The sequence below is a fragment of the Netta rufina genome (genome assembly GCF_964035555.1).
Source record: "Netta rufina genome assembly, chromosome: 1".
NCBI classification, from domain to species: domain Eukaryota; kingdom Metazoa; phylum Chordata; class Aves; order Anseriformes; family Anatidae; genus Netta; species Netta rufina.
Genome location: NC_140123.1, coordinates 56,630,446 through 56,650,721, shown reverse-complemented (window position 1 = coordinate 56,650,721; position 20,276 = coordinate 56,630,446). Strand labels below are relative to the sequence as shown.

The window sequence follows — 20,276 nt, the reverse complement described above, 5'->3', positions numbered from 1 at the left end:
TTCATTGGCTTTCATCATTCATTACCTTTTGCCAGCACATCATTTGCTCTTCACCACATTGGCTACTGCCCAGCTTCCCACCTGTCTTTCTTACAACATACAACATACTCGCTGTATGTTCATTCAAAGCACTTTGCAAAGCTGTCTGTGAAAGAAAATGTCTATGAGTTACGGCAAAGCACCATTCTGTGGCCATTATCTGTAGAACATCTCATCAGTGGACAAATGGCAGAATTTGCATATTATTGCAGATATCTGTAATAAACTGGCATTCTTATGCCAGTTTATTAGAGATTTAAACAGAATTTGACCTACACTGTATTGAAGAGAGTATTTGTGTCTGGGAAAATATTGCTGAGTCATTTTCTGAATAAATATCACTTTTAGGAAATGCAGCTATTATTTGGGACAGAGCAGTGGTTTCTCTTGTAGTATTCTTCTTGATTCAGTTTTTACATATTTTTACATTTAATCCAGATAAGGTGCCTTCTGCATCTTTCATATTTAATAGTTTGCCACCCAACTACGTGGAATGAATAAAATGTTCATTACAATGTACTTTTGCTCGATTTAATTTGTTGCCTAATGAAAATAAATGAAAAATACAGTATCAATAAGATTAGTGTGTTGCTTAAAGGTCAATTAAAGTTCCCCAAAGGAAGGGAAAAAAATAAGGCAGTTAGTAAAGTTTATCTAAAACAGTTCAGAATACAGACTAGCATGAAATCTTCACTCCACTGGGGTAAGTGTTAACACTAGTACTGAAGAACATTTACACACAAAGTAGATATGCTAGCATTTACACTGCAGGTAGATCTTATAAGTAAAGACACCATGTTTAAATGTTCATAGTAGTTAGAAATCTCACTAATGTCTTTGGCTGTCACTGTCTTAGTAACCAGTTTTATGTACTTAGATTATTTGTAATGTGAATACATTACCAACGTGTTTAAGTATCTCACCTTATTCTAACAATGTGAAATTTAAGCTGTCTTAAATATTGAAGGCAGTGAAGGCTCCCCCATCTCACATTAGGGGTTTGGTATGTTTGGAATAAGTTGCTCTCTGATGTTAACTTTCCATCTCCACTTTGACAGTAAAGCCTATTTAGAGTCCTGCCAGACATTAGAGCATATTCTGGGTACCTGACGGATAGGTAGGGAGATAAATTGCATGTAAAATACAAAGGGGTGTACAATATTAGCAACCTACAAGGTACAGTGAAGTCTTTCTGTGAACAACTGCCATATCCTTCTGTCAACCTTATTTTCTATCCAAAAGAGCCCAGTAATTGTATTTGACTTGCACATAGGGTCAGTCTCTAATTGCACTGTAATTCCTACCTTTCAGTTTCAATGTGATTCGTGTGGAGTTATGGGCTATAACTTGGGCTGGAGAATCATTTTTTTTAGGAACTGCCAAATGTCATTTGCCCCACAAAGAATCAGAGTCATAGAATCCTGTCAGTTGTCTCCAGCAACTGCTGTGGTTTGCCACTGCCTCCTGTTGATATTAACATTCACGTCACTGTTTCTGCCACAGTTTTTTGATCTACATGGAAGGATCAGAGCTTTCACCAGCTTTCCCAAGGTAGATTCAACAGTGAATGGGTCAGGCGTCCCACACACACAGCAGTTCTGCTGCCACTAATAACACTGGGAGGTGTAAAATACGTCAAATACATCAGTGGCCCCCAGTGCTGTTTCCTCTGATATTGAGAAATACCACCCCAAATTCCCTTGTTGTTTAGAGTATGAAATAGCAGCACGTGTTTATTACCAAACTTGGTAGTTTATACTGTACGCAATGCCAAGCAATTTCACTTTGGGTCACTGAAATGGAAAGATGACCTGTGGAAGAAGATTTGGCAGTTTTCATGCAGATATGTAACCTGCAGTAACAAATAACAGAATCACAGAAAAGTTTAGGTTCAAAGTAGCCTTTTAATATCATCTTGTTCAGCCTGCTGCTCAAAGCAGAGCATTCTTCAAAGACTGTTCAGGACCTTGTCCATTTAAAATAAGTGTGATTTTTTAACTGTGATGATAAATAAGCTTTGGAGCAATTTACCTAGCATTTCAATCAATTCTCAGTTGCTATATCAAGACATATTATTTTGTCCTCTGCTGGAGACCATTCTTATTATTCTGGAATTCCTCATTACATCCAGATTTACTATCTATAATATGTTTTGCATATGTTTTTGTTCCCTTTTTTACCCCTAAAAAAGCCCCAGCTGCATTTCTGTGATGACCATGAGTCACTGGTGAGTTGATTTTAGCATTGGGGCCTTCATTATACTCCTGTGCCTATACTTTCAAGACCTCTGCTGTCATACCATGCCTGTACACCTTGATGCTGCATTTTATGAAAGGACCATACATAACTTATTCTATGCAAAATTTCAGCTTTTTATTACAATATATTAGATGCAAAGATATATGGAACAATAAGCATTACAGCACACAATTTTAAAAGGCTATGCAAAAGACAAAATAGACAAAATAATGACCAGTCACCTGATCATTAGGTAACTGCTGTTACTAGCTAAAACAAAGCTGAAGGCATGTCTAGATGAGTACAAAGCCTGACAGGTTCCTCTTGCCTTGAAGTCTCCTGAAAAGTTGTTGGTTAACATAGTAATCAAATAATTAATGCAGTTGTATTTTCTCTTTCTTTACAGGTTCTTAGGGTAGTTCGGCTTATAAAGATTTCTCCTGCTTTGGAGGATTTTGTGTATAAGATATTTGGACCAGGAAAAAAACTTGGAAGTTTGGTTGTATTCACTGCCAGCCTTCTGATTGTAATGTCAGCGATCAGTTTACAGATGTTTTGCTTTGTGGAAGAACTGGATAGATTTACAACCTTTCCACGGGCAAGTATAAGACGCATTGATACTTTGTATTATTATTTTTTTATATTAATTATTACATGACCAGTTTGCCTTTTCTTCTAAGAACCATGGAGCAGGATCAACTTAAGTAGAGAGAAAATAATTCGCCATGTGTAATAGTCTTCCACTACTCCTTCAGTAGTGAAGTCTGCATTTTGGTTGAGTTTTGTGTTCTATTTCTGTTGTTCAGGGAATATGGATAATTTTTTATGTGTGGACATGGATGATGATAAAACAAAGCATATGGCTTAACAGTAGTCTAGCATGCCAAAAAAAAAATCGATCTCATAATCATAGGTATTATCCACAAAATTTATGTAAAATGTCTTCATGTGATTTACATGTATATCTACATATTGTGAAATGGTTGATCTTGATTCGTATTGGAATGCTTGTTTTACACTGGGTTATAAAACCTGTCTGCATTGAGAAAATATGTGTTTGCCTTTTGGGTATAAATAGTGGATATTTATGAGCATTACGTTAATTCAGAACAGAACACTGAAAATCAGTGGAAATTGGAGCTAATGTATTTATTGAAGAACACTGTTCTGAATGAAAATACTGCCATTTCTTTAATAATGTATTAGACTGAATGTACATGGATTGGTTCCAGTCACAATTTATTTGTTTCTGTCATTACCGCTTGGTTATTCAATGTATCTATTTTGGTGAAAGTGCATTGGTGGGAACAATTAAACAACAATTAACAAGACAGCCTCAAGGATCATGCATTTAGCAAACAAAATGGCTAGGCAACAATTTGTAATTATCAACCTGGATTTGATTTACGGGATGCTAGCTATCGAATGTAAGACAAAAAATACCTACCCACAGGGAATAAAGTAACGCCATGCTTTCTAGTTTAGAAAATGTGCTTAGAAAAACAGCCAGTAGGATCATAAAGAATTCAGTATAATTCATTTTTGAAATGCTGAAGAAAGCAAAAATAAGATAATATAACTTAAACTTTACTTATGAAATCAGGCCTCTGTCTCTAAAGTGAGTGATATTACTATCGTATTCTATGTCCAAGTCCAATGCATAACTTCTGATTAAAAAATTCCAGCTGCAGAAGGTTGAAAGTGCCATAGAATTTAGTTTTAGTATTGCTTTGTTTTTTAGGCAAAATGGTGATGACAGTCCTGAAGGAGTTATTGTAGTATAGTTAAAATAGGAGACATTCACAATGTGTGTATTTTAACTAGATTAACTGGTATAAATATCTGAGAAAGATTGATTTGCAGTAAAATGTTGCCAAGGTATATCAGGATGTTAGGAAAGTTTTAAATGATTTGGGGTGTTCAATCTGAGGCCAGTTAGGACTTAATATGAACTTTCAGTGTATTGAATTTTGACACATATATGTATATACCAAAATACATTTGAAGAGTGAGAAAATATTTTCTCCAGTAAATTATACATTTAAAAACAAACAAACAACAACAAAAAAAAAAAAATCCAAGGTTGTTTTCTATCTTCTGATAGAATTTTCTGGGAAAAAAAAATGCAAGGCCAGTTACTGATAATAAAGGAGTGTTCCACTAGTAATGAATTGAAAAATTTTCAATAGTTTTTGTATGATAGCCTACAGTAAGAGTGGCTGCTTGTTTTTTACATATTGTTTATTTGTATACACATTCAGCTAGTCATAAATGATACAGAAGTCTAATCTACAGTATGTTTTCTTTCTGTAATTTTCTAGTGAAGCAGTTTTTAATAGTTCAATAGAGTCAGCGGAAATTTTGTACTAAAGAAATTTTGACTGACAATGCCCCTCTAAAGTGTGTCTTCCTACTAAAGGCTGGGGGATTACCTCTAATGTTGTCTGCTCTGAATAAAGAGCACAGAATAAGACAAATAATGCAAGACAAGTAAGACGAGTTTGCAATAAGGCAGTAATAAAACATGCAGCTCTGGGTTTGCCTGGAACATATTCTTTTCATAATGTACTGAAGAAATGCTTGCATTACTATATAGCGGAGGAGACAATATGAGGTCTGCATCAGCAGAATTTGTGACAATGAATTTTTAGGGGCTTACCCCCAAATAAGAGCAAACCCCAAATGGCCAGCACTGTTGCTGTGGGCTTCTTTCACATCTGAATATGCAGAGGACAAGTACGCTAACAAAGTGGTGGCACCAGAGGTTAAATTTGGAGTTTTTACTTTGAAGTGCCTTCCACAGTGAGACAGACAAAACGTAAAATCATTTTTGAAGCTGTTAAGTGCTTTATAAGAAGGCACAGTATGGGTTTTGGAACAAGGAGACCTCCTCCTTTCACTAATGCCTATAAATTGCATGTTTTCACATGGTTTCCTGACAACAGTCAATAGGCACAGGCTCGGTGTTGCCATGGTTACAAATTTCACTCTTCTTTTGCCCATTGCAACTTTCCAAATGGACTGGCTTTCTCTCTAATACTGAAGTATAAAAATATAGATGTTTGCTCTCCTGTTTCTAACTGACCCGCCATCTCTATTTTTGCGTGTCTTCTTTGGCTGCACATACCAAGCCATGAAGGGAAATAAAAAAGAGGGCGACTGAGTGTTGGGCCCTAAATGAAGAAGAAATGAGAGGGGGAGTTCTGTTCAAAGACAGCAGCGTAAGATGGCTGCTAAGAAATTTAAGCATTCACTGTGTAGACAACAAAATATATTGTTAGTGCCTCTGACTTCCATGCCCCACTTTCTCTTGAAGTTTGGGGCCATGTATTCGACTACCCAGTGTCTCAGATAAATGGCAAAGCCAGGAACACTGTTCTTCTGTTAAATGGGTCAATACAAAATGAAATCCAGGCCCACCATATCCCAACAGCAACAATCCCACCATCTTCAGTAAAACCAGGACCTAGTCTTGAGCTTGGAGGAAACTCCGTTTGTGACTTATTAGTTCAATATAATTTTAAGTTCCTTTAAAAAAGCTAAACCACATAGTCTTAATTCTCTGATACTGTTACAATCTTAGTGCTGTGGACATGTTTTTGGAGGGTAGCTGCTCTTCTCACAGAGTGTCATGGAGCACTCATTAACGTGTCAGGAGAAAAAGGTTAGTTCAATGTGGGTAGATGCAGTACAAGCATTGCACAGCATTGGTGTACATCCTGTTATTTTCATTTGCAGAAGTAATCCCACTGATTGCAGGACAGCTTCCATGAATTAAGGAATTTGGGAACTGATTACCAAATTCCTCAGGGATTTGGTCCATAATTTTCTAGACAAAGCAGAAGTTACAAATCAAGTACATTATAGCTGAAAGTAGTTCTTTGCGTGGCACCACCCCAAAATAGATGGACAGGCTATCAGACCTGGCACTTTTGCTTGTACATACCACCAAACATTCGCAGTCTTTCACTAAAAATAAAAAGGTAGTTTGACTTCCATCATCAAAACAGCTAATTAAGTAATAGGGCATAAATACTCAAAGAAATTGACAGCCTTTTCTATAACATAAATTAATTCAGAAAGTCACCATTTGCATAAATCTCTAAGTCTCATCTTCACAGATGTTGATTCTGTCAGCTAGATAGTTGCATTTCAAATTCATTTTAAAATAAACAGTGGGAAGAGCACCTTTCAGCTAAAAATAGCTTGCTCTGAAGGAGATTGCTGGGTGCAAAACAAACTCATTGTGCACTGCCGTGTTTTCTTAAAACTAACATTTTGTGGTATACCGGACTTTAACATGATAATTAAATATTTAAATTAGATTGAAAGGCCACTTTAAATAGCTACATGCTTTATGGACAGCTGATTTAGATGGAAGATTAATCTTTATTAAAAGATTAAAAAATTTGTTAAAAGTGGGCTTTTTCCAAATTAATATAGTGCCTGTACTAATATGGGGTCCACAACAGAGAATTGGAGGTATTTTTATACCTAAAGAATAAATTAAAATACATGTTTTTAAAAAGCAATGAGATGTAATATTTTAATATGATTCAGAATGAAGAATACAGCACTGGTTCAATTACCAAGTAACCCAGGTGTTTTTAAAGCCAGCAGTGGGGATGTATTACTTAATGTAGTATCCCCCTATCTTATATTTCACATAAGAGAATCACACCCATCAGGTATGGCCACCACTGTCTCCAGAGATGCTCTGAGCACAGTGAAACAGCAATTGTTTCTTTTAGCTTTATCTGCACTTCATAACAGGAGGCTGAGAACCGGTGCTGTGCACTGATGGGGTCATTGTCTTCTTGTCTGTAAGGACCACTGGCTGATATAAAGGAGGCTGAATGTCCTGTTTGTTTCAGATATGCACCCCTGTCTACAGCCTGTCCACAGCCACAGGTCCCAGATGTCTCCTTCTCTATGTTTTGCGCAGGGAGGGACTTCAGGGATTTCACAAAGCTAGATAACACTGGTTGGTATTTTGGCAGGGTCAGGGGTTAGTTTTGTGTCTGTTTTTTTGCAGGATTCTCAGCATGATTTTTTTTTGTGAGGAAAAGAATCACTAATAGGATTCTGTCTTGGCACCATGCAAGGAGTCTGCAGTTGTGGCTGGGAGGGGACATGAGTTCAAAGGCGTTGTGCCTGTGGAAGGACCTGGGCACAGGCCTGCAGCATGCTGGTTAACACCTAGCCTACGGGCAGGAACGTGCAAGTAGAGGGCACTGTGCAAATTCCAGTCTGTATTAGGGCTCTTCTAACACATGACATAGAAAAGATTTTAGCTGACATAACGGATGTATAGAAAGGTAATTGTGAACAGTTTTCTAGTTTATACTAGCCTTTGTTCTATGTGTTGAAAGGAAAAGCTGGGACATGACATTTGGTCAAGATGTTGCTGACACAGAAATTGCAGTCATAAGTTAAACGTCATCCCCCAGTATGTGCAATTGCTCACTTGGATGCTTTGATTTATTCCTTGTGCACCTTAGCTTCCCTTCTTATGAGTGATTTGGACATGTAGGCCTAATCATTTCTGAAAATTTGGTTAGTGTGATTTAATTCTGAAAAACAATTGTCAAAATAGCTGCCTCACTCAAACTCCATGGTCTTAGCCTGACTGCTTATGCTTCTGTTTGCTTCAGAGAATCCATTTCATTGTTTTTCAAGTGAAAAAGTTTGCATCTACATATTTTCATCTTTTTCCACATGCATTTGGGCTTAGGATAAGTTGATATGAAAGGCTCTCCAGATAAAGTTTTTTCATGGGTGTAACATCTTCAATTTCTAGCACTTTTTTGGTATGTATTATACTTTAGTAAGATCTCAGCTTTGATCTTTGCTGTCTGGAAAGACAGTACCTCTGATGCCAGGCAAAAGCAAAGGAAACTTGTGTGATGGTTTGTCATTGTTGAAAGATCCATAAGGATCCACACATCATTCCTACTCTGTAGTCAAACTTCTGTGACTGAGGCAGAGCAGTCGTCAGTGCCTGTGTATGATGTACATTTCATGCTCATGGGTTTGCCATACTGAGTTAGATTCTGGTCTGTGCCATGGTCTACGGATGCCATTAGCTCACCTACCTTCAGCCAGTGACTATGTAAACCTCTGGATCTATGGGTTCCGCCGTACCTTTACAGTCAATGATGAGATGGAGACAGAGGGTGATGAATCTGCTTTAGCTATTTATGTTAAGCAAGCATTTAGTGAATGCATGTAAAAGTCTGTAATGATTGTGGCTGAATCTGATCAAATAAATCCTACCCCTGACTCAGGCTCTGTTTTTTTCCTGGTGATCCCCAGTTCCATGAGCAATCAGTCCTTCGGTAAAACGGAGGTGTCTCAGCTTGTCCCAGAGGGCTCATTTTGAGAGTGTGTGTGTCAGGTACCACCTTTGGCATCATTCATTTTTATCTCTCTGAGCCTGTTTCCATATTCTGACCTGGAAGGCTTTTAACACACCTCCAGCAGTTAGGCTGCATTAATGGATAGTGACCACTGATCTGTGCCATAAAAGGATAATAGTTTTGGCATCTCATTGGCATCTTACTGTCATCCTATCCTTCATGGATTGGGATGTAACTTGTCTTGTGCTTTACACTGCTTAGTGCTTGCATTTTGATCTGTGTGCATATGGGGTTTCAAAGTTTTGAGATATCTGGGTTCTAGGGCTCATCTGGATTCGTATCCTGTTACCAAAGATAGGAAAACATTTCATTTATTCCTTCTGTTTTTGACATGCACCCCTGGTCTGAAGGAATTTGAAAATGTTACAGAAACAAGTGTACAAAGAATGCTACTGCCAAAACTTTGTTATGCATTGGAACGGGTTGCCCAGGGAGGTGGTGGAGTCACTGTCCCTGAGGGTGTTCAAGGAAAGGTTGGTCATGGTGCTTGGGGACATGGTTTAGTGGGTGACATTGGTGGTAGGGGGGTAGTTGGACCAGATGATCTTGGAGGGCTTTTCCAACCCTAATGATTCTGTGATTCTATAAAAAGTGTAGGGAAAGGGTATGACTGACTGAAACAGATGGAAGAACTGGGACCTTGTTTTATATTGCTTAGTTTCATCAAGTAGGATGCCTAAAGTGCTTCTGCTGTTAAAATAACATAAATGTATGATCTCATTTAACTTTTACATTTTATTGTAGGCATATTTATAGAGAGGCAACCCTGAAGAATGTGTATAAACAAAGAATTACAATAGTGTTGTATTGTAAACAATGAGCTGTGATGCTGAGGTTATCCTTCCAATTTTGTTACCCCACAAGGCAACCAAAAAAGTTTTTATATGGGCTAATGGAGACAAGACTATACTTACAAGTTGCAGATTACAATGCAGTCAGAGGTTAAGCTATTTCTTTCTGCTTGTGCTCTGAAATAGCATTTCACCTGACCTTACATATTGAAATACACTAATTTTTTAAAAGAAAAAAAATGTTTTGCTCTGTTAAATCAACTTGAGGAATATGTCTATAAAAACATATTTATATAGTTCATGAATTGTTAATATTTATGTGTGTTTTTTTTTTTCTTGCAGGCGTTCATGTCAATGTTTCAGATTCTCACACAGGAAGGATGGGTAGATGTCATGGATCAGACACTGAATGCTGTAGGACATATGTGGGCACCAGTAGTTGCCATTTATTTTATACTATATCATCTTTTTGCTACACTGGTAAGTTTTGACTTGCAAATGCACTGTGCTTTTCTTTGTTTTAAATTACTCCCATACCTATTCAATGCTTTCCTCATCTAGTTAAAACTAATTGTGATGCTAATTTTCAGCATAGGGGGCTTTTGCTTTAGTTCTTTGATGTAGTAGAATTTACCCTACAGCCATGTGGCATAAGTGGGGAGCCTTTGTTCTGGTGTGAGTTGTTCTTCCTAAGATCCAAGTCACGCTGGTAGACTAATAATATAATTGTTAACTGTCTTGTGCCTTCACAGTTCTGATGATTGCAGAGTGAAGCAAGCGCTTTTATTTATCATGTTGAAATGGTCCTCTCAATTTCCATTGCAGTCTCTTTGCAGCTGTAATTAAAGTCAGAAGTGTTAAGCCTTAGGATGCAAACTCCTAACTATAAAGCAGTGCTTTCCTGTTGTCTGATGCAAAATCAATGCATAGAAAATATGTGATATAGTATATCAGGCAATAAAAGGATGAGAATTAATGAAGCGGTTCCTGCATGTGTATGAAAACGGGTATTATATATAAAAAGATGTTTTTTGTGTATGCATTTCAAGTGAGATGATTACATTTTTCAGTAGAGACAATGGTATGGAAAACATGGTTTTGGAAATCCTATATCAATACGGGCTTGGCACCATATTTTGAATACCAACCCAGAGAAAATACCACACTCAGGGGAATAACCATTTTATCCACTTTTATTTCACTTCTACATTTTGTATTTTGCATTCACTGCAGTTTTTGATATACTTATTCATAGTTTCGTTTTCTTCATTTCCTTTTTTTTCTCAGTTGCCTACTTAGTTGAGGTGCTAATTGTATTTATACTATCTCCATCAGTTTCCTGTTACATTTTTACTTTATTATGTGTTCTGCTTCACACATAATGACTGACTGATCAGACTGTAATTGTGGGTGCAGATTTCTTCACATGGGTTGAAATCCTTAATAAGTGGCAGTAAAGGGAATTCAGTTCTCTTGGAGCCCCTTAACCAAATCAGAATATAATCAGAGCAAAGGTACATTGTCAGCAGTTACATGGAACTTATACTTGTAAGGCATATTGGGTCTAGAAAAGTAACTTCTTATGCCAAAGAAAACTTTAAAACTCCATGGGAAATGGGGAAAAAAAGCAAGAAGGAAGAGGAATTTGGTCATGAATTTTCAAGAAGTTACTAGTTAAAGAATCTTACTGCTTTTTTTTCCAGTATGATCTGGAATCTGTTTTGTTTTTTTCCTCTTAGATAAGCATTAAACAAGTAATAAAGTAGTGTCAGATGGCCTCTGTGCTAAAAATTCATATCTTAATTGTAAAATAACTTAGCTGTAAGAAATTTTTAGTATTCTGCTTTATGTGTTATGTTTTGAAAGAATTATCTGGGACTCTTACATTTGTTTACTCAAACTACTTATTTTGCTAGGAGCTAAGTCACCTGTCTCTATACCGTCCTTCAGTCCTTTTCCAAGGCATTCAAATTTTAAGTCAACAGTCCTTGCTTTGTTCCATAAGTATATACTTTTAATTCACCTGTGCAAATTTTATATGGATGAAGATTGGAAATATGGATTTTTTAAGAGCACTTTGCAAAACTATCTGGCCTTATGAAATTGTTAGCTTCACTTCTAATATTTTACTCAGACCTTGGAAGAGAAAAGCTATGTAGGACAAAGTTGTCTAGAGGCAAAAGACAGGCTTAAAGAAAGAAAATATCATGGAATTGGTAAAGTAGCATAAAAACAGTTGGGCTGCTCCTGAAACCAAAAAGAAGAGATCTAAGAATAAACAGCCCTAAGTGAAAAACAAAAATGAAGTCAAATGGAGAAATAACTTTCACCAGCCAGAAGAAGGGGGAGGATTAGAATTGAGAAGTGATAATTGCCGGCATTTGGCAAAACAGACTATAGAGCTTTGGAAAGAAATGAATAGGTTTCACATGAGGAAGCAACGAAAAGTTGAAGCTCAAAAAACAAAACCTCTCTTGGAAGTGAAGACTGTTATTAGATGAGATGGCAGTGGAGGAAGTTAAACAAATAATAAGTTTGCATTTAACTTTTCTTTTGTGGTACGAGGTCTTCGGTTCTTGTTGAAGAAAGTGAAAATGGAGTTAATGAATGTCTTGATGCCTTGATACAAATCTGTGCATGAAGCAGCTGTAAGCAGTGATATATTTAACGAGTACTGCATTTTTTTTTTGTCATGTGGAACGTAAAATAAATTTCCTTAACTTTCCTTAATTCACTGAGCTCAGGTACTAGACTATCATAGGCTGTATAAAGTATCTGAAGAAGAAAAAGACCATACTGTAAAATCCTGACAGAATGATAGCAAAACCTTTCATTAGCAATTAGGGATCAAAGTGCTTTGTACCACGGATTAAGTATTTTATCAGAACTCTGTCCTGTTTTTGCATTATGAAGGCCATCTTAACTTTCACAGTTCATAGTAATCAGATCATCAAAAACAGTTTGAAGTCCTGTTTAAGTATGTGGCATATTTAATATGTGTTTTCTAACAACTGCAGGAAATTCTAAATATTGCCAAAGACCGTTCCCTATTTAAAAAAAAAAAACAAGAAAAAAAAAAAAAACACTTTTCTGAAGACTGGTATTTTATAAGTTTATGAGTGAAAGTCCTTTCTTTGTCTTCTTCCCAGTATGCTTGAATGACAGCAAACATCAACAGTGGTGAACAGATACAATTGTCTGCTCTGGTTGTCAGTCAGTGGTTCAAAACCAAAGAAATATTTTAGACCTGTAACACCTGTAAAAGAGATGAAATTCTTACTGATATCCCTAGGAAATTGGTGCTTGCCTGTAGAAGCTTGATATGTTTGTAAACATTTCCCTTGATCCTCAGAGACTAAAACCTTGGCAGTAGCTGTAAAGCTACATCTGTATGCATTTGCTGCTTTAAGACTTAAGTAATCTGAAGAGAGATGCTGAATGGAGGTATCCTCCCCCACCTATATCCATTCTCTGCCTGTTCTGTCTCCTTCACAGCTATATCTGTGAAATTTTCCCCTTCTTTGGCCTCTAGTCACTACCTTTAAAGGAAAATATAATCTGATATACACATACTTTCTTTTTCTGTGATTCTTCCTCCTAAAGGCATATCTACACAATATTTAATGGACAATAAATGAAAATGCATGTGTTTCCAACATTGTGGCTCCTGATGCAAACAATGACACAAATTTACTTCTCTTTCCAAGTGGAGTTAGCTACTTTGCACAGAGACATCGTGAGCGTTAAGCAAGTCAAATAAGCCAGAAACAATTTACTACTTACAAAATGACTAGCAGGCATATATAGGCAAGCAATATTAGTTCAACAAATGTCGAAGGCAGTACCCCCTTTTACATGAATAGCACCCTCATTTTTCCACTGTATTTAATAGTATTTCTTGAGAAATATAAGGCAAGCTTTAAAAAATAATTTGTAATTGTTTTGTAGATTCTACTCAGTTTGTTTGTTGCTGTTATTCTGGACAATTTGGAACTTGATGAAGATCTGAAGAAACTTAAACAAGTAAGAACATGTTTTTTCTGTGCTTGAAAGTATTTTCAGTAAAACATTTCTCTACCGTTGTTCTTATGGCAAAATATGTGAGACATTTCATGAGTATGAAGAAAACAGATGTTGAAAAAAATAGCCATACTTTGATGCATAGTTGGTCATCACACAATATAAGGTAGAAATTAAGAGATTATTAGAAGAAAAAAAAAAAAAGATTTAGAAAATAGCTTACATCATAGAATCATAGAATGGTTCAGGTTGGAGGGGAACTTAAAGATCATCTAACTCCAACCCCCCAGATTGTCATATATTTGAAATGATGTAAAAATCATAGCTAGGTAATCTTTTTGCTTATAATCTACTTATTGATAAAATGTTGTTTAGCTTATTTTTGTGTTCACAAAGGTTCTACCATGTGACTGCTGTACTTCAGCCTAAGTGGTTATAGGTCTGTATTTGCACTCCACTATGAAGAAAAGTGAAAATACAGTGTTTCCCCTATACCACATCAGACATGAGTAGGATATGAAGCATTAGCAAACCATGGACCCATTTCTGCAGAGGGTAAACTTTTCTATGATGTAGTTCCCATAGCCTTTTGTAAGTAAAATTAAGTAAAAATACTTGATTCACAGCAAGGCAGACAATCTCCCCGACTTTAGGCCTCAAATGTTAAAATGCTATGAGCCATATGGCAATATATGAGCACACTGTGGAACCACTGCAAGTGAGAGTACTGGCAAGAGCTGACAGACAGGAAGTGATAGAGGGGCCTTCGTTGAATGTGTTGGGTGAGTCCTAAAGACACTTGTCAAAGTTACCATGCTTGCTTGATTCTCCAGATTTGAGAATCAAGATTACCTAGAAGCCACTGTCACCAGCTTGAAACCCAGAATGAAAATCACATAAAATGAATATAACTAGTGGGTTCATGTTGGCCATTCTGACCTTGTGAGCAAATCACCACAGAGGAAGGTGTCTCTATGTTTTACGTAAATACACAGGTGTGATTTTATTTGTGCAGAGATGCAAACTAATAAGCATTTGCTTATTTCATGTGTGAGATAGCATACTGAGAGCTTAATGTGTCGAAAGTGCTTTTGAAATATTTGGGTTGTAGCCTTCTTTCACCCATCATTTGTTGGTGTTGTTTTTCTTAAATGTGCATCAGCAATTGGTGTAGAATTTTATTCTTTTAATCCTTGAAAAATAATCTCCCATACAATTTACTTATTTTGCACTGAAGCCAATGTGCCAAATTAACTTTCCCTTATTTTTCCATCCAATTTATTTCTCTTCTAGTTTTAAAACTAAAGTTATGCATTTCTTCATTTATTATGTTTGTATTGGTTGTGCTTATTTTCTACAAATTTCCCATTTCTCTAAAAATGTTAAATGTGGATTTAAGGATGGTATGTTTCATGTATGCTCACTGAATAATAGCAATGTGTCAAACTACTATTCCTTCCCAAAATTCTAATATTCAGGGCACTACAAAATAAAAATATAGGCACTTTAAGATCTTCATTGTATAATTCAATCTAAAAATCATTACGGCATTTGCTGCTGCAGTATTGAATATCAGTGTATACTGCAAATGCAGTGAGTTAGAAGAGTAGGCATTTTCTGGCACAAAGAAATATAAATACTGGGTATCATTTAATCAGCTCACATATGTGAAATGAGAGATCTTATAGTAGATTCTGGGATGGCCAGACAATCTTGAGTTTGCAAATTGAATAGACCAAATCAAGTTTAGTCATTTTGCTCCTTACCAGTCTCAAGAGGTAAAATGATCTGAAATGAAAATGACTCAGATATATGATAAGCAATGTGATATCATACTGATAATCTTACAGGAAAATTTTCATAATGTCTGCATGAATTAGGAGCACGAATCAACTTTCTCAAGTGAACAGCTTGAGACGTAAAATCCTGTGGCTTTCCCGTGACACTTAACTTCTTTGATTCATAAACCACTTATAAATCTACACCTTTGCTTATGAGATGACAGCAACATGACTTTGTGTTTTAGGTGCACCCCTTTGAAACTGGTGAACAAAAAGCAATGATGAGAGGCTATGGTGGTTTTACCCAGCTGGGCAGCTAAACTCCACAACTGCTCTCTCACTTCCCTTCCTCAAAAGATGAGGGAGAGAAGAAAGTATGATGGAAATCAAAAAAAAAAAAAAAAAAAAAAAGCTCATGGGTTGAGATAAGGATAGTTTAAGTTTAATCAAAGGAAGGGAAAAGGGAGGAAAAATGAGCAAAGGACACACAGAAGCAAAGAGGGGGAAAAAATATTTTCTACTTCCCATCAATGAGCAATGTTTGGCCATGTCCATGGAAGCAGCACCACTTGCAGTGCTTGCCGCTGTGTTAGCCCAAAATCTTCTTAGCGAGGTAGGAATCCTGTCTCCATAATAACTATAAATAGACCACACTCTATTAAAAGACATAAATATAATTATTGGAAAAAGTCCCTAAATTTCATAACTTTGAGAGTGGCAGCAGCACAACTACACAGGTTGGATGCTGGGCCATAGTAAAACAGATGCCCAAATGAGCAGACCTAGCTGCCAAACTTTCTAGCTGCATTGCAGTGTGGCACCATCACTTCACGCACAGTACATTTTATTTCTGTGACCAAGCCAGTATTTAAGGAAAAAGTCTGCACTTTGCCATTGGACATGCCAGTTTGGTTTACTCTGGCATAATGGTGCGTTCATTATACACCATTTTGACGTATGAACATGTCCAGGTTGGCTGACAGCGATTCCCTTTTATTCATGCTTTGAAATATTGCTTTACACAGTAGCCTCTTCTTGACTATTGCTCAATACCACTGAATATATTCTCTTCTGGTGTTTCATCCAAACAAATTCATATGAAATGAGTGTTATGGTTTAAAAATGCTTAAGATGAAAGAAAGTAAGAGATTGGTTCTCAGAGCTGAATCACAGGGAATTATTGGAATGATTGCACACCTGACTAAGTGACTAGAATAGAAAAGGTTTCCTGTGGGGTAAATGTGATGGTATCACAGGCTCAATGCTGATAGTGGCTGTGCACTATTATACTGAAATATTGGTTGTCTTATCTCAGAAGATAAAGCAGGAAGAGTTTTTAATTCAATAATATTTTGAATTCTCCACTAAAAATAAACTATAAGAAGAAGGAAGATTGTGAGGTAATTGTTATGTTTTAATCAAGACCATTTCTATAAGGAAACAGATCTGTATCACTGCAAAGGAAGTTTTTTGACATCTATAATTCAAAGCTCAATGGTGCCAAGGGATAAATCAATCATTCAAACTGTTAATGTAAAAGACATGGATTTGTTAAAAATGGTCAAACTATAATGCTTTCAGAAATATTTCTGTCCTCGTGTTTGCATTTTTTTTTCTCTACACTTAATGGCTGTTAACTTGGGGGCATTTTCAAATTATGAAGTACTGGATGATTTTCAAGGAAGGAGGGAGAATATGACACCTAGCTAATAATCCATTTGGGATGTATACTTCTTAATTATAACTTATTTTCTTGATCTTGATAACAGAAATATTATTACTTATCTTTCAGATTATTGAGAAGGGACTAATTAGCTAATATTTGCAATGTACTCTAAAATGTAAAGTGATATATAAACACTTGGTATTCGTGTTGGTTCAGTAAATGTGTTTACATATGAATAAATCCAAGCAAAGAATACATTACACAAGTAGGAGATTATAAGTAAGATTGTAAAATAATGTAATTAAAAGCTAGTAAACTTTTAGAATTAAATGTACCTGTGTGAATTTATATCCTCAATTTATTTAAGGATATACATCATGATTCAGTTTTCAATTAGATCACTATATAATATTCTTTCCAAAAGTCTAACCTCGTATAGGGCAAAGAACACATACAACTCACTTTAACAAGCAACTAGCTGATATTTTTTCTCTTTATTGTACAATGTGTGATGTGTGTATTATTTATGGCACAGTATTCAAGCTTTGCTGTGAAGACAAAACTATTAATCGCCTTCCTGACTTTCTATGGTGCCCTTCATAAGTATCTAGACCAAAAATAACACTTGTAAAAGATTGATTTAAGTGATTTACTTAGCTTCACAGGTGTACATAGGAATAGAATCTATTTTTCTAAGACGCCATTCAGTTGGTTTAGGAACAGAATCATTCTTTGTATTCTTACAGCTCTGTGTTTCATTCACAATATGTCTCCCAGCCCCTGCCACATGTCTCATCTTGGCTTTGTTTGCCTTGATAGGTCATGTCAAGTGAAAAGGGGTTGTACAATAGCTCATGTTCACTAGCTGTCTGTACAATAAACTTGATCCTTTGCTGCAATACAGACTGACCCTAACACGTTAGCTCATCTTCAGATACGAGGTTGATCCTGCTCATCCTCCAGTGATGCCCTCTTCTGTGGTGTTCAGTGTTCAGTTATGCAGATGACAAGGATCTAAGGAACAAGAAATCTATCAGCTACAGTCTCTCTGTCCTCCCCTTTTATTCTTTTCTTCTGCCCCCGTCCATAAACTGTTGCTTAAAATTTAAGAAGCTGAAAGGATTTCTTTGAAAGCCAATTTTTGGACTTTTCTTTTTGGATATTCAGTTGCATTGTGTGAGTTATAATCCAGGTGTTGTTTGACTACTTCAAAGAACTCTTAACAGATTGTGAAGCATAACTTTCCTTCACAACAGCTCTGTTAACTTTTCCCATTATATTTTCCACATATTTACTGCTTACAGGTTTCAGCCCCAGAGGTTGTCAAAGCTGAGAGAGTATGCAGTAAACATAATTGCTTTGTACTTGATCTGTTCTTATACTCATTTCCTAGACATCTTCTGCTGGTCATATCAGAGACTGGACACTGGTGAGATGGACCTTTGATCCAACCCAGTGAAATCATTTTTAAACCTCTAATTTTCCATAATCTGAATGGGATTTCAGAAGCAATTTGCAGGTAGCACAATGAAGAACTAAAGTCATAGAGCTCATTGATGATTAAAACAATGTACCATTTAAGTGTGTTGTGTTTCCACAAGGGAAAGAGCAAGCTTCTCAAGCATCTCTAAATGTAAGCAGTTGCCTAACTTCTTTGGCCATGTTATCCTACTTCTGTAATCCTATTTTCTGGAACTCCATAGTTAAAATAGATGTAATTTCAACAGTAGTAGAAGATAAAATATTCTTGATACGCTTTATACTTATGATAACAACCCCTGCTTACCTTACTAACTTTGAAGGGTTCATTTTAAGGCTTGTATCAGATGAGATTGTTGTGTCCCTATTTTAGAACTAGAGAATCAAAGCTGAAGTGTCATCTTTGGGTTCATATATAATTTCACAACATCTGGATTTTCATACATGGAGAGGAGGAGAACAAAGTCCCTCCAGTGCCTAGGCCCCTCAAGTCAGACAGGAATATCCATCTACTTTCAATTACTGAAGTCACACATAAGTGTAGTCCTGCTGCTTCAAAGGAATATTCCCTTAGGGAAGGTCAGATTTCTGTCATACCATCACACAGATGCTGTCTTTGCTCTCTTGTGTGCATTTAAACATGAGTACAGATTGCATTCATTACTAAAAATATTTTCTCAATACATGCATTACTACCTAGCAACAGAAATTCTTGGAGGAGTGATTAGGAATATGCAGTAAGGACATTTTTCTTCCAACTTAATGAAATTTTTATTCTCACCAGATATACAGATATACCAGATATACATTCTCCTTTCCCTCCCCTTCTGCTCCATACCATAAAGTTGATACAAGTTTTTTTCCCCTGAATCCATATCTAAGCAGTATATGCAGGAGGATGCAAAGATGTGTATAAATATATATATATAGTGTATATTTTTAACAAATCCTGCCTTTACAAATACATTATTTTTGCCTCTGTGCTTTTAAAAACAGCAGATGTTTTCTATGTTTAGTTTCTCTTTTTTAAAATCTCAATGTTAACTCTTTGATGTTGAAAACAGAAACTTTCATAAACAGAGAAGCCTGGAGATAAAGATAGCTTCTTTGTTTGTTTTGTCTTTTGTGATAGATTCTTTGTTTTGGCAACAGTTAATGTCTGAACAGCTCAATTTGACGTCAGTGACTTAGGGTCAGGTTTTAAAATGCTTAGAAGCTTTCCAGAATGAAACAGTTCAAGAAACATCAGTATTCTTGACAGGACTTTCATAGTGAAAGACAAGAAAGAAACCATTAGGTACTCTGTTTGATAAGAAGGAGCAATTGTAGCAGAATAAAGTTAATCAAGACTTGGGTACCATCCATTTGATGATGGCATCTGGTTCTGTAGTACTCCTTGCTGTCGTTTTTGGTGGTGGTAGTGATGGGGGCATAAGGAGTAGGGAGGTACTGCTACTAGAATCCACTACCACCTGATCATCCAGAACTACAGTACATTACCAGAAGGGTACAGATGTCTTTAAAAATAAACAAAAGAAGAAAAAAAAAAAAAAAGTTTTAAGTGTTAATCCATTTAGTCTTAAAATCTGCCTTGGTTTTTCTTTGATTTTTTTCTAATTTTGTTGTTAGGGAAACAGAGCAATTAACACTTATTTTTTTCTCACTAAGCAGTTACTTCTGTTCCTTCACTATTCTGCTTGGTACTAAGGTTAGAAAATCCCCAATTTATAATGACAATTTTGGCCTCCTACTATGTAAAAGAAGAGTACCTGGTGTTTACTGAACATTATACAAGATATTTCTGGGGACAATATTCTAAAAATGATTTTGTTACTGATCCCTT

General features: G+C 36.2%; 1 protein-coding gene across 2 annotated transcripts in view; it reads left to right on the top strand.

Annotated features, from left to right (window-relative positions):
* The window catches only part of NALCN (sodium leak channel, non-selective), a gene marked incomplete at both ends in the record, with an annotated part of 218,699 nt that overhangs the window by 121,666 nt on the left and 76,757 nt on the right, over nt 1-20,276 (top strand). For both annotated transcript variants that reach the window (XM_084305464.1, XM_084305463.1), the window contains 3 exons: nt 2,684-2,875; nt 9,830-9,967; nt 13,436-13,510. In XM_084305464.1, coding sequence (XP_084161590.1) covers nt 2,684-2,875; nt 9,830-9,967; nt 13,436-13,510 — 405 coding nt within the window. The remainder of the gene's footprint in view (nt 1-2,683; nt 2,876-9,829; nt 9,968-13,435; nt 13,511-20,276) is intronic.